Consider the following 15,209-nt stretch of genomic DNA (forward strand, 5'->3'; position numbering starts at 1 on the left):
TATATGTAGGTGTGGAAACTGTGAAAGTTGATTATGTGAGCAACAATGAGGAATTTGTAGGTAATGTAGTAGAGGAAGCAACCCCCAATGAATCAGCATGTGAATTTACCCATCTAGATATTGCTTTTATTATTCATCTTAGTTTTAATTTCATTGTTAGTCAAAATAATGTGGAGTAGTTGATTAGTTTTAAATAATTATATGGTATTTTTCGTAGTTGATACAATCTGTTTAACCAATGGTCTACCTGAAAATCTACCAATGCCTTCTGAATGATACATCTTTTGATCAATAGTTTAATCTTTTATTTGAAAATTGAATTCTCTTGGTTTCTTTTTTTTTTTTTTACTTCAAATTTTGATTAATGTCTCTTTTCTTGTTTATAGACTAAAAGAAACACTTATTGAACTTTATTTGTCTGGTTATTCCAACAAAACAATAGATTCTGCTTTTGGTGTAAGGGTTAATGGTGTAAATACTCCAAGTGATGGTTTGTGAAAGATCTTTTTGTTATCTTCTAGATAGACATTGACATGGTTCTTGCAAGATTTAAATCAAGTGTATCTTTGTCCAGGTGTAGATAATGGATCCAAGATGACACTTATGAAGTGGAGTTGCTTCAGATGAAGGTTCACATGGTTTTTCCAAATTTTGCTCCTTTACATATAGAACTTTATGATGGTCATTAGTTGTAACTTTTCCATTGCTTTATAGATCCTTGTAGGGATGAAGATTTTTGAGATTGGATAATGGTTACACGAACAAAAAAGAATGGAAAAAATCACATATACAGATTATTAGGCCGATAAATATTCTGAAAAACGCTCCAATATGTGAAGCCCATCTTGATATGCATGAAGTTAGCATATCATTGCTCCTTAAAATAGCCTAGGATCCAAAGAATATCATGCAATATGGAAGCAAAGAAAATCATACTAAAGACAATCTTGAAAAAATATTATAAAAGGAGAAAAAGGTGTGTAGGAAAATGTTGTTATTATTAACCTTTTCTTTATATGTAATATGTTGATATTTTTTTTTTATTGGTAACTCCTGGCTATAAAACATAACAGTGGATACTAAAAGATGGCCTATAATTATGAAAGTAAATGTGAATTTAAAATATCTTTATTGTGGATCAAAGTCGTTAAAGTTACTATTCATGAATATTGTATGGAGAATCATGATTATGAAATTTGTTTACAGTAGGCTGTAGGATCTCAAGTTAATTCCTCTGAATATTTTCCATCTAAATGTGGTGTGTTTCAAAACTTGAAACAAGTCAAATTTTTTTACCAGAAAATTCTATTGAGAACTTATTTTAATTTAATATAACATTATACTTTAAAAAAAAACACCATTTAATAATAGCATTGTATTTTAAAAAAAAAAATGTTTTTTTTATAAATATTATTCACCCACCCGTGTAGTACACAGGTTATATATATATATATATATATATATATATATATATATATATATATATATATATATATATATATATATATATATATATATATACTTTTAAAAAAACACCATTTAATAATAGCATTGTATTTTAAAAAAAAATGTTTTTTTTATAAATATTATTCACCCACCGTGTAGTACACAGGTTATATATATATATATATATATATATATATATATATATATATATATATATAACTCTTTCAGATCTAAAACTCGAAAAAAACAAAAAAGGTAACAAGCATTAAAAAAAAAAAAAGTTGGTCATAGGATATTTTATGACGTATACTACATATTTAAACCTATATGCCTTTTTTCCCCTATATTATCATTTTTTACATTAAAAATAGAAAGAAAAATCAACTAATATACCACTTTGTATTTGCATCAACTATTTGACCCCTCTCACCTTAATATCTTTTATTCATTTATATATAAATGCCTTTTTTTGACTGGTTTTGTTTCCAATTCACACGACAAGTTTGGTCTATATATATATATATATATATATATATATATATATATATATATATATATATATATATATATATATATATATATATATATATATATATATATATATATATATATATATATATATATATATATATATATATATATATATATATATATATATTTATTTATTTATTTACAGTTTTGGTCCTTATAGTTTGGTCAGATTCGTATTTTTAGTCTAAATTTAGAAAATTTGACAAAATACATCCATATGGTTTAAAGAAATTACATATCCATATGGTTACCATTTTACATATATATATATATATATATATATATATATATATATATATATATAATTGTTTAATTTTTTTATATTTTGTCGCTTACATTTTGTTTTATTTATTTATATTTTTTGGCGTTTTTCTTTAATAATTTTTCTAGTTCTTTTTATTTTTTGATGTTGTGTTCGAATATATTTTTTTATTGTTTTTTTTTTATTTTTTTTAATAAATTTGTAAAGATTTTTATAAATATTTTTTGTATAAAAAATATATAAAAAGTTTGTTAAAGTGAGTATGATTAACACGTAATAGGATTATTGTATAAGCTAATCGGAATTTGAAACAAGTGTCAATGGCTTTAAGGTCAATTTTTTTTAAATTTTTTAAAGTTTTTCTACATTTTATTCCGAATAGCAAATGTTAATAACACTTCCTATAACTCAAACACATGTGTCAATGTTTTCGAGTTCATTTTTTATTTTTAGAAATTTTGTTCGTTTTTGAGTTATACGGTTTACAATTACCAATTATATAACTTGAAACCCGTTTTTGAATTTCGATAGCCTATCTGTTAACTCTATTAAAAAAATTAATTTTACACATAATCTATGTTAATAATATTCACATTTAATGAACTTTTTTATATTTTTTTTACAAAAAAATATTTTAAAAAATATAAACAAACAAAACGTGAATTTTTTTAACTATATTCAAACAACAAGTCTAAAACTACAAAAAATTATTCAAAAAAATATATATTTAAATGAATTAAATGTAAAAAACATTAAACAATATATTCAAAAAAATGTCGAATAAATCTAAATAATAAAAAATATAAATAAATAGAATAAAATGTAAGAGAATATATATATATATATATATATATATATATATATATATATATATATATATAAGAAAAAAGAAAAATATAAAAATAAGGGTAAAATGGTCTTTTTAAAGGTTGGACTGAAAGTATGAATCTGACCAAATGACAGGGACCAAGACTGTAATTTACTCTAAAACATTTAACTAACTAGGGGTGAGCAAACCAAAATCAAAAAAACCGAGAAACTGATTAAAACCGACGAAACCAGAACCGAAAAATCAAAACCGAAGCAAAACCGACGATTAGGGTTTGATATTTTTAAAAATCAAAAAAATCGGGTTTGGTTTCGGTTTTTACCCAAAAAAAACGACCTATCCAACCCGAGAAACCGACCTATATGCGTGTTAATTAGCTCGGTTTAGAATATATTTGTCTGATTTTGTCAGACTTTGGTCGTAATTGATTTAATTTGGTTCGAACTAAATTGTGGTTTTGTCCACAAAAGAAAACAAAATTAATGTAACCGCCGGTTCTGGGACTGGATCCAAACATTTAAGAACTGCATAGAGCGGTTCCGGTTCTAACTTCCTAAAAACCGTCAGTTCCGGCTCCGGTTCTGGTTCTCGCCAAATGAGACGAGTACCCACTTATGCTCATCCTTACTTAAAATTAGAAGATAATTTTTAATAAAATAAGATTAGGAAACCTATATATAAAACACAACCCGAACAATTTATGTTTAATGTATATAACTTTTAGTGGTGATGAATTTATATTTTTAAATCCGAGCAATTCCAAATAAAATAAATAAAAGTACTGATATTAACTGCGACGAGGTCCACTTCTGAGATTTTCTGTGCCAAGGAAGTTTCGAGCGAAAGATAAAAATGTTGCACTATTTAGATTACAATGAAAACACACTAAATGAAGGTCTCCGTATTTGACTAAACTGAAACAATCATTATCTTGAATTCTTGATCGATTATGCATTTCATCTTCGCACGAGATCGTGAAAAAAGTCTCCTAGCGCTAGCGTTCTTTCAACATTGAAGCACCTAATTACGGTTTGAGTAAATTGCACGAATGATTCCTATGGTTTGAGGTAATTTGCGTAGTTGGTCGTTAACTTATTTTTTAATTCGGAAAGTGTCCAATGTTTGTTTTTGTTACGCGTTTGGTCTCTACTGTTTGTTTTTGTTACGCGTTTGGTTTCTGTCTTAACTAAAAAGATTATTATTTAAATAGGAAAAAATGATGGGGTATGTAAGTTAAGGTGAGGGGTTGGGGTTAGAGATGTGTTTATTTAAATAAATTAAAAAATCAATGACAAAATAGTTTTTTTTAGGTAAAACAGAAACCAAACGTGTAATAAAAAAAAGTAAGGACTTTTTGAATTAAAAAAATAAATTAAGGACCAAACGCACAAAATACTTAAAACCATAGGGACCATTCGTGTAATTTACTTTGGCAAAGCCCGGTTGGTCACCAAAATCTATAAACGTCTTAATCTTCTGTGCATACGATACGACAGGGATGCATCAAGCATGAGTTACCATTTTAAGCTACCCCTTAATTAGGATAAAATGCAAAATAATAATAATATTATTAATAATAGAATTATTATAATCAAATGTGTGTGACAATTTCAACTTATGTATAAAAAGAGTTAATTCCAGTTGTTTTTTTATTAGAACAGGTCAAATAAATAAATAAATATAAAAATTAAATATTCTTTTATTTTTGTTCCTACAAATCGTTCTACTAATTAAATAATGAAACGTATCATATTAATATATTAAAATATCATTAAATAGATATTAAATGTTATGCATGTCACTATTTAATTAGCAAGAGGATTTATAAGAATAAAAAATAAAAATATATTTAATTTCTCTAAAGAAAATGAATCAAATGTTATATTTGTAACCCATTAAGGCTGGTTGATATGGACAACGCCCACATTGAGATCTTTATCTAAAAACAAAGAAGCGAGTGTTAAACGAAGGTGGAGGTGGCAACGGTAGACGTATAACGTCCAAAAACGGTGAAGGTGGACGGTGTTTGTACGTTGTAACGCCAAAAAAACACCAAAAGGGCGATGTCCATACCCAACAATTTAAGTGGCAAAAAAAAAATCGGACTTTTATGTTTAAAAACTTGTAACCTGTTAAATAGCGGGAAAAAAAAAAAAAAAAAGATTAGATTGTCGGTATTTTTTAATTTTTAAGATATAATAGTTATTATAAAATAAGAAGGTACCATTATTTTTGTCTTACCGTTGTTAAAAACAAAGTGAGGAGAAAAAGTCGTACACCGAGACAATGATGCTGTTCATAAAACGCGTTTTGCTTTGCTCTGCGTGCGATTTGATTTGTAGGATTAAATTGTAAAATTTAAATACAAATGTTTGATTATAATAATTAAACTGTAATACGTTTTTGTTTTCTTTTCCTACATTTTTTAACAGGTAAATATAAATATAAATATATAAATATATTAACCACTCTTAAACTAAGATATAAATAAGACTTAACCTTCGATTTTAAAAAAGAAGAACACCCTTGATACCGTTGGGCTATAAATTATTTTGGTTATTTTTGTAATAGAAATATGGAAGCTTTTGCAATAAAATCGCAATCATATAAAAAATAGTCGTTAATGCAGAGTTCCATTTTTCCAAATTGGTAATATATCATAATCAAGTGTAAAATTTATAAAAGTGATTCCAATTGTATTTTTAAAACACAACTGCTTAAGTATCAAGTATTATTCTTATTCCATTATTTTCTGTTAAATATAATCACAATTCATCTGTCACCAAAATAGATATATGCATCTATGCACATACACATTTAGTTTGTGTTGCAAATTTAGTCATAATAAGGTTTCTTTTCTTCCGTTGACATTGTCATTACAAAGGTATTCCCAAACATGCACATTGCACGTTATGATCTGTTGTTACCATATGTCATGTACTTGAATTTACACATGAAATTGCCAAAAGCCAAGAATATCAATTTTTGCATGTTTTGGAAGACATGCAAAAAGTATAATTAAGCAACTACAACATCAAACTTGGAAGAATATGTGGCTGTGTAACTGTGTATTACGTTGTGTTGCACTTCGCACATGTAAAACACTTCACAAAGTTGTGTGCAATACGCAATTCTAGTGGTGTAGGTGGGTAGTTGCATGTAAAACACTTGAAAAACAATATTTCACAAAGTTGTGATTTGTAGAAACCAACCTAAGAAATTATAGGAAGAGTTGCGCTTAGTAGGGATATATACGGTAAAATCTCAATATTTTCATCGATTTAACAAGAAAGTCGTAAAATTTATTTTTTTGATAGTAAAGTCCAAATTACCGGCAGTTTTTAATACTTTTACTCTTTTTCCTGGTTACCCGGTAATTAATAAAGTTTAGGACTTTCTTATCAAATCGTCAGTTAGGACTTCACTGTCAAAAAAAATAAAGTTTAGAACATTTTTTGTCAAATCGTCGAAAATATTGGGATTTTAGTGTATATATAATTTTTTTTGGTTAAAATCGAATGGTATGATACTCTTTAAGCATAAGAGTTATTGAAACCTTCACTAATTTACTAGATCATATTGAAATATTTAACATTTGCTTATTGTTAAATCGTTTTTTAATCTCAACAAACCGACATTGAAAAAAATTGAGATAATCAAGAAAGAAAGAACCAGAGTTGTGTTGGCTTTTTGCAGCCCCAAAAATAGAGAAATAAGAAACCGAAAAAAACGAAATTGCCCTTCTTTCCCTTCTCCACATTCACATTCTTTTGACTAAGCATGTGTTGTTTTTGTTTGTATAAAGTCAGGACAATTTCGTTTTTTAGGTTTCTAATTTCTCCATTTTTGAGACTGAAAAAGTCAACACAACCCTCGTTCTTTTTTTTTCTTTCTTGATTATCTCAATTTTTTTCAATGTCGGTTTGTTGAGATTAACAAAACGATTTGACAATAAGCAAACATAAAGGATTTCAATAGGATCTAGCTAATTAGAGAAAGTTTCAATAACTCTTATGATTAAAGAGTCTCATACCATTAAATTTCTAACCAAAAAATTATATATACACTAAAGTCCCAATATTTTCAACAATTTGACAAAAAAAGTTCTAAACTTTATTTTTTTTGACAGTAAAGTCCTAAATGACGATTTGACAAGAAAGTACTAAACTTTATTTTGTTGACAAAAAAGTCCTAATTACCGGTTAACCGGGAAAAAATGGTAAAAGTGTAAAAAACTACCAGTAATTTGGACTTTACTGTCAAAAAACTAAAATTTATGACTTTCTTGTTAAATCGATGAAAACGTTGACACTTTACTGTATATATCTCGCTTAGTAAAGATTGAACATAAAAAATATTGTTTTTTGATGTGTGGGAAAATACAAACGTACGTTGGAAATACAAAGCACAACTGGCACAAAGAAAAATCTATCTTGGAAAAAAAAAAGATCATGATATGTCCGTATTTACAAAGGTAGACTCCTGAACATATGTTTAATGCCACATATTTCACAGAAACAATTACATGTCCATTTCATAGAGACGGTTTTTGGAGCAGTTTAGGGCGATTTTGGGCGATTCTTGGAGAAATTTTGGAGCTTTTGAGAAGACTTAATCATTGCAAACACCTTTGATTTCATTTTGTAAGCATTAAACATTTCAATTCCATTTTTATTCTTGTTTAATTTGTTCTTAGCCGTTTGTGGCTAAGAAACCCTGGTTTCTAGTCTTGTTCAAAACATGTTGATTGCTTGACTTGAAGCATATGATTTGATGTTTGATTTGTGATTCTATTCTAGTGATTATGTTCTTGTTTAAACTAGAATCCTTAAATTTGATTTGTGTTTGACTGGCCACTTTCATGAATTGAATTTTTGTGTAGTTAATTAACTTTTAAGGCACCTAATCGTTCTATAAAGTTAATAATTTGTAACAAACAATAGATTTTCTTATTGTAGACGGGGGCAGATTTAGGGGGGTTCCAGGGTGGCACTGGCAACCCCTAAGTTTTCCGGCCGTAGTGGAAAAATTTTCGAAATTTTTAAAATTTTTTATTTTTTCTACTATCGTGCAATCCCTACCATGAAATCTTGCGTCCGCCCCTGATTGTAGAGCATTTATCACATGTTTTCACACTTCCGAGCGCATGAGAAGAAATGAACATTGTTGGGAAGTTTGTACAAAATTTAATGCAGTTTTTCAATACAATCTAAAAGCGTGTTTAGGTTGAATTAGTAAAGCTAGGTCTAGTCAAAAAGCGTGGTTTGGTTAGATAATTTAGCAAGCGAGAGGTATTAGAGCGTGTTAATAACTTTCAGTACCAACTTAGAATAGTAATCACAAATTACATCAAGTCATAATCAGGTTAAATGACAACATTGAGAACTAGAACTGTAAAATGCTTTTACAACTTGTTTACAAATCTATTTCATTTTCTGTATGTTCCAAACTTGATTGTTATTTTCATTATTTGACTTTTGCAAACAAAACCTCCCCTTTGTGACCAAAGTACCTTGCGCAAAGAGGTATAGACTTTTATCTCGTGTCTCTATGGTTCGACCTTGCTTGTCTTGTACTGCTTTTTAGTGCATTTAAGCAGTGTATTTGGAGTCTATTGTACTCCTTTATTTGTTAGGTTTGACACGCCTAACAGTTATTTTAAATTAATTTTTTTTCTTCGTGTCATTTTATGAGTTTTTCTATTTTATTAAATTCAATATAATATTTAACATAATAATTGTAATAAATTATATAATAATAAATGGATATCAATTTCATTAATTAAGTTATCTTTTAATTTCAAAATTATCAAATTAAAGTTGATTAGTTTATTTTGTTTATTTATCTAATTATTCGTTAAAATTTAAAAGATAAAAAAAAATTCAATTATAATAATTCAATATTTTTCTTTTTTTTTTATAAATTCAAAGTTTTCAAATATTTTGATATTTATATTTAATTTTTTTTAAATTAACCTATATATTATATGGGTCTCACAATTAATGTAGTAGATCAATAAAACAATACAATATTACAACTAGGAATACAACGAGTAATTGACATAAATAAACCAACCAAATTAGAAGATTTACTTTGAGTCTCATCGATACTATAAATGAAAGAACCTAATTTTCCATCAATGACGTATAATCAGGTGAAGAAACAATCATTTATTCCTTTGTAGAATTATTTGTTAATTTGGATAGTGTTCAATTTTATTTTTACTTATTTATTTATTTATTTTGACAAGGCATCTATCAAGAAACAATATCAAAAGTAAGTATAATTATCAAAGAGTTTTGGTCTAACGGTATCAAGATGTATAAAAAATATTAAATAATATTTTACATTGTTGTTTTGAAACAAATATGTGTAACTATGGATGTTATTTGGGTCGAAACCGGATCGATCCGATCCGAACCCGAATAACCCTAAAACCGAATAAGGGTAATTGCATGAATCGAAACCGAACCGATTAACTAATATGTGTTCGGTTCGGTTCGGTTCAGTTATTACCCTAATAACATGTATAAAATGTTTGAAGACCTAATATAATTGACAAAAAACCGAATCAACGATATTATGATTCTATAACCCGAATAACAGTATAACAATCTACTTTTATACATTAACATGAAACATTCAAAGACTAACATAACATAATAACATATTGAAAGAATAACATTTAAATAGTAGATTAACATAATAATAATTAATTTTTTACTTGAGTTTTTTGAGTTGACGCCTAATTTTTCATGACTAGACAAAATAATAATTCGTGAATCCTTAGAGACAATAGGAAAGATCAATTTTTGAAAGTCTGAAACAAAAGGAAGAATAGACAGAAGGTATTTCAAGTTTGGAAATAGTTGAGAATATTGGTCAATTTTTAAATGAGGAGAAGGAGCGTGTGTGTTTTTTTTTCCTGTTATGAACGACGATGATAGAAATGTGAATCATGATTTTGATTTTCGTCACTAAGAAAAAAAGGACGAAGAATGCTTATTTGAGTCGGGTATTTAAAGCCGAATAAGTTTTTATATTGGTAAGGACGAGGAATGTTTATTTGAGTCGGGTATTTAGAACCGCATAAGCTATTTTTTTCGTCACTAAGAGAAAACCGAATAAACATAATATAGATACCAGAAACTCGAATCAAATTTTTTATTCGGGTCTAATTCGGTTCAATTCAATTTGGGTTTCTAAACCAAATTCTCAATCCTATCTGTAACACAATTTTTAGTTATTTTTAGTGTTAAACTGAATATAATGAATTTTTCACAATTCTCTTGACTAATAATGAAACGTTAAACAATACTTTTAGAAGACATTAAAAACTCATGGGTCAAAACCAAAAACTGTCAAATTGAATTTTACAATATTAAATTAATTGTTAACAAATAACAAACAATTTTTTGTTTAAAATCTTATTTAATGAAAAAACACATTTTTTAAAGAAATTTCGTTTTAGTGGGAAAAGAAGTGCTTATTTGCACTGTGGAATGCTTGATTGGCCTTGGAACATGTTTTGCATGGTGGGGCCAAGTGAAAGAAAAATCTCGAGTTATGTACGCATCCAGGCTCCATCCGCAATCTTATTAGCTCTTTTAAGTACCAATCAAAAATTTAATAGAAATTGTAGTATTTATGTAAATTATGATTTGAAAAGTTCTGTGTGTGTGTAAATCATATATAAATAAAAATGAAAATGGAGATAATATTTGAATTTATATTTATATTTATCAATCAGCATTTTATGATTTACTTTTCAATAGCTATTTAAGTTTAAAAAGATTTACAGATTACATATTTTTGTAAACTATATAAAAAACAAAGGTAAAGGAGTTTGAGTATTTATAATACGAGTTTTTTAAGAGTTTTTTTTTATCTTAAAAAAATTAAGGATGAGAAAAAACGAACCGAAACCAAAGCAATAACCGACGGTTTAGGTTTGAATTTTACGAAAACCGAAAAATAACGGTTTTGTTCGGTTTTGATGTATAAAACAGCCCATAAAAACTTAATCGACCCACATATATATTATTTATTATGTTATAAACTTTTACTTTTAGATTGTATCCCTTTGATAATTTATGTTTATTTTCAACAAACTGTTAATATTGTTAAGCTTTGATATTTTAAATACTTTTATTCTTTTAGAATATTAAAATTCGTACTCTTTATTTTAGTATATTTAACGTAGATACAATACTATTTATCGCAACATACTTTTACCGGGTTGGAACCCAAAAAATTGAAAAAAAAACAAGAGCTCATAAACCCACAGTTTAAAACCGAAGAGCCATAAACATAACCCGGAAAAACCAAAAAACCTAACCATGTAAAAACCGAACCTATATGGGTTTAAAAACCGAAAAACCGAAATGTTACGGTTCGATTTGGTTTAACCAAAAATCGATTCAAACCGATCCATGCTCATCTCTAAAAAAAAATCATTGCAAAAAATATTTGATGAGTTTTATTTTTAATTTATGTTTTTTCAAAAGTATGTTAATTAACAAGTTTTTCTGTTAAGTTTTGTCAACTATTTTGTGGATATATATAGAATTTCAATACGGTAGACAATTTTTATAAAGGTTTTATAAAAAGCAAATAAAATATATATATATATTTTTTTAATGTGAAGATAAAATTATATTTTTTTATTAAAAAAAAGCAATAAGTAAAAAAAAAAAAAAAAAAAAAAAATCTGGTTATAAACCATACGTGTGCAATTTCCATACTTCCTCTTTAACCCCCTCCCCCAATCCCGTCTCTGAAAATCGTCTATAATGACCTCCTCCAGCTACCACGAGCACCATTAAACTCGCCACCAACCTCCTTTCTCCTCTCTAATTATTTCATGTCTTCCTTTTCCGACCAAGCTCCTGCTCCCCGGACCGGCGGACTCGCAGCTCGAATCGCAGAAAGAGTGGGCTCCGGCGTACCAAAATTCAAGTCAATCCCCCCACCTTCACTACCCATCTCCCCTCCGGCGGTATCACCTTCTTCCTATTTCGCTATTCCCGCTGGTTTAAGCCCGGCTGATCTTTTGGACTCCCCTGTTCTTCTCTCGTCTTCCCACGTAAGTCTGTTGTTTTTTTTTCACCCGTTGGTAGCGGTTTGATTCCACCAGCGCTGACCCTGTATTTGAGCCTTTTGTTTCTTGTTTTGTGGCAATGAAACAGTTTTTCGATGAAAATACATGGGAATTTGCTAAAATTTGGAACTGATATGATAAAGTTTTTTTTTCCCCTCTTTTGGACTAAACATGAATTTTAGCGCGCCAGATATTTGTTGTTTTGTTGACTGAAACATATGTTTAATTACACCTTTTTAAACATTTATAGATTCTACCATCTCCGACCACCGGTTCCTTCCCATTTCAAGCTTTCAATTGGAAGAATCTCAGCTGCAACAACCAGAACCACGAACAGAGCATAAAAAAGGAGCAAAGAAGCTTCACAGATTTCTCTTTTCAACAACAATCAAATCATCTAACTGTAAGTTTTAATCATTCTGGGTTTCTTATGTTTTGGTTAAACAAGAAACGGACAATAATTGATTTCTGATTTCAGGAGCAACTATGGAATCATCAGAAATCCAGGGAACAAGATGAAAAAGCTTTTGTGCAATCAGAACACGCATCTCAGTTCCAGAGTTTCTCCCCTGAAATTTCCACGATTCAAACCGATTCAAATTCGCAGACGCAAAGTCTTCAATCGGGTTATGCAGCAGCCAGCAACAACAATTTCAACAATCAATCATCGCAGAAAAAATCAGATGATGGGTATAATTGGAGAAAATACGGGCAAAAGCAGGTGAAAGGAAGTGAAAATCCTAGAAGCTATTACAAGTGCACGTATCCAAACTGTTCGATGAAGAAGAAACTGGAAACGAATTTAGATGGACAGATTACAGAGATAGTTTATAAGGGTAACCATAATCATCCAAAACCTCAATCTACTCGAAGATCATCGTCATCGTCATCAGCTTCAAATCATTTACAGATTACTCAAGTATCTAGTAACCATGAACTACTTGATTACCCTGATCAATCTTATGGTTCTCACGGATCTGGGCAGTTCGATTCCGTTGCCACGCCGGAGAATTCGTCAATTTCTGATGACCTTGATCGGAGTAGCTGTCAGAGGAGTAGGTCAGGTGGGGACGAGTTCGATGAAGACGAGCCTGATGCCAAAAGATGGTAAATTTCTCTTTTTTATTACAAATAAGTATATTTATACGTGTATTTTGAATGGTATTTGCGATTCAAATCAATATTTGCTAATTTAATTTCGTTACTGATTCACAGGAGGGCGTCGGAAAATGAAGGGATATCAACGATCGGAGGAACTAGAACTGTAAGAGAACCGAGGGTTGTGGTTCAAACAACAAGCGATATTGATATTCTTGATGATGGGTATAGATGGAGAAAATACGGCCAAAAAGTAGTCAAAGGAAACCCTAATCCTAGGTAAGAAACTAATCATCATGTTATTGATTTATAATGAGATTATTGTGGTTTCTAAATTTATATTTTTCTTTAAAATCTATAGGAGTTACTATAAGTGTACGAGTTCCGGTTGTTCTGTTAGAAAACACGTTGAAAGAGCATCCCAAGACTTGAGGTCAGTGATAACAACCTACGAGGGAAAGCACAACCATAATGTCCCAATGGCTCGAGGGTCTGGTCATCGGTTGCCATCTGGCCCACTCGGCAACAACATTCCCACCACCGCAATTAAGCCTGTTGCGCTCTCCCCTTACCAATCCAACAACTCTATTTCGGATTCAACCCGAGGATTCAGTTTCCTTTCATCAGTAGATAATCAAACAATGTTTACGTCAGAGATGTTGCAGAATAACGAAAGTTTCAAGTTCTCGAGATTTGAGAATGCTCTGAAGTCGAACTACATTGATCAAAAACGTGATTCCGAAAGAGCATTTTCAGAAGCCAAAGAGGAACCTCGAGATGATATGTTTTTCGAGTCCTTATTATGCTAAGGACTTTTCAGAAGGGCTTAAATAATGACACGTATCTTATACTTCAAAGACTTAGAGATAGATTACATACACAAGAAAGAAAGATTCTTTTGTTGTTTTATTGCCATTTTGTTTGTTGTGTGTATATTTTTGGTAAAAGAAATCCTATAGGTGCATTACTTACCTTTTTACCCTCGTTATTTTGAGGCCTCTCCAATGTAAAGTCTCATGTACAACATAGGATCGGGGGTATATTGTATTTACAAATTTTCATATATTTTGAATATCTAAAAAGTTTAAGCTTTATGAAGTTAAGAAGAGACTCAACAATATTGATATTTGTACGCGAGTATTTTCTTTATTTGGATAATAATAAATTTAAAAAGACAAATCATATGAAACTTGAACCTTCTGATTTATGTTTAAGACAAATGAAGAAGTGATCAACTTTTATTTTTTAGAGGAAAATTATATGAAATAAAATAAAATAAAATGGAGCGTGCAAGAAAAACTTTGGGCTGGTGGCTGAAAAGAAAGGAAAAAGCAGGGTAGAAAGCGACAAAAATCATAACTGTGGGGGTCGGTGATTCTCACGTTATTATAAAGAGGCACCCGTCATTGATGACATAATCATGTTACATTTATGGTTCGTTCACATTTAGATAATGGAGTATGAACATTGGTTGGTTTCAAACCAACTACGATATTGATTTAAAATCTAATTATTATATTTAAATACAACTTTGGTTAACGTTTTTTTGTCCATGTGGGTTTTCTTAACTTATAAGTTAAATTCAATACATATATATTTTTTAAAATCTAACTCTAAATGTCCAATTGTTTTATGTCGGCTTATAATATATATTTTTAAAAACAAATCATTGTTCTGCATATGTTTATAGGACATGTTAGTCTTTATGTATGTATTTTATTATTCGTTCTGTTTTTCTATTAAAATAATAATAATAATAATAACAAAAAAATGTAAATGTCTAATGGGGTTTGAATGGGTCAAAGATTTATGGCGAAATGGCGAATCGATGATGTCGACGACGACTTGCGAGTCTAGATTAACTTGGCGAACACGTTGGTTAAAGTCAACCTGCCACTTGCGAAGAACCTTCCTTTCCATTTGTTGTTTTGTTAAGCTTAAAT

General features: G+C 29.2%; 1 protein-coding gene across 1 annotated transcript; it reads left to right on the forward strand.

The window, feature by feature from the left end:
* The first annotated feature begins 11,811 nt into the window (after positions 1-11,811).
* On the forward strand, positions 11,812-14,372 carry LOC145014588 (WRKY transcription factor WRKY24-like). The gene is made up of 5 exons (XM_078973004.1): positions 11,812-12,153; positions 12,419-12,571; positions 12,647-13,275; positions 13,384-13,545; positions 13,628-14,372. Exons 1-5 carry the CDS (start codon positions 11,932-11,934, stop codon positions 14,073-14,075), a joined length of 1,614 nt encoding a protein of 537 aa, XP_078829130.1. The 5' UTR covers positions 11,812-11,931; the 3' UTR covers positions 14,076-14,372.
* The last annotated feature ends 837 nt before the right edge of the window (positions 14,373-15,209 follow it).

The sequence above is a fragment of the Lactuca saligna genome, chromosome 9, assembly GCF_052625555.1.
Source record: "Lactuca saligna cultivar CGN05327 chromosome 9, ASM5262555v1, whole genome shotgun sequence".
NCBI lineage: Eukaryota > Viridiplantae > Streptophyta > Magnoliopsida > Asterales > Asteraceae > Lactuca > Lactuca saligna.

What these genes read in the sequence shown, in the direction of transcription:
- LOC145014588 (XM_078973004.1), top strand. Translation starts at nt 11,932, where the DNA reads ATGTCTTCCTTTTCCGACCAAGCTCCTGCTCCCCGGACCGGCGGACTC. An exon ending in AACAATCAAATCATCTAACT is followed by an intron (nt 12,572 to 12,646) that starts GTAAGTTTTAAT and finishes TTCTGATTTCAG; the next exon opens with GAGCAACTATGGAATCATCA. An exon ending in AAAGGAAACCCTAATCCTAG is followed by an intron (nt 13,546 to 13,627) that starts GTAAGAAACTAA and finishes TAAAATCTATAG; the next exon opens with GAGTTACTATAAGTGTACGA.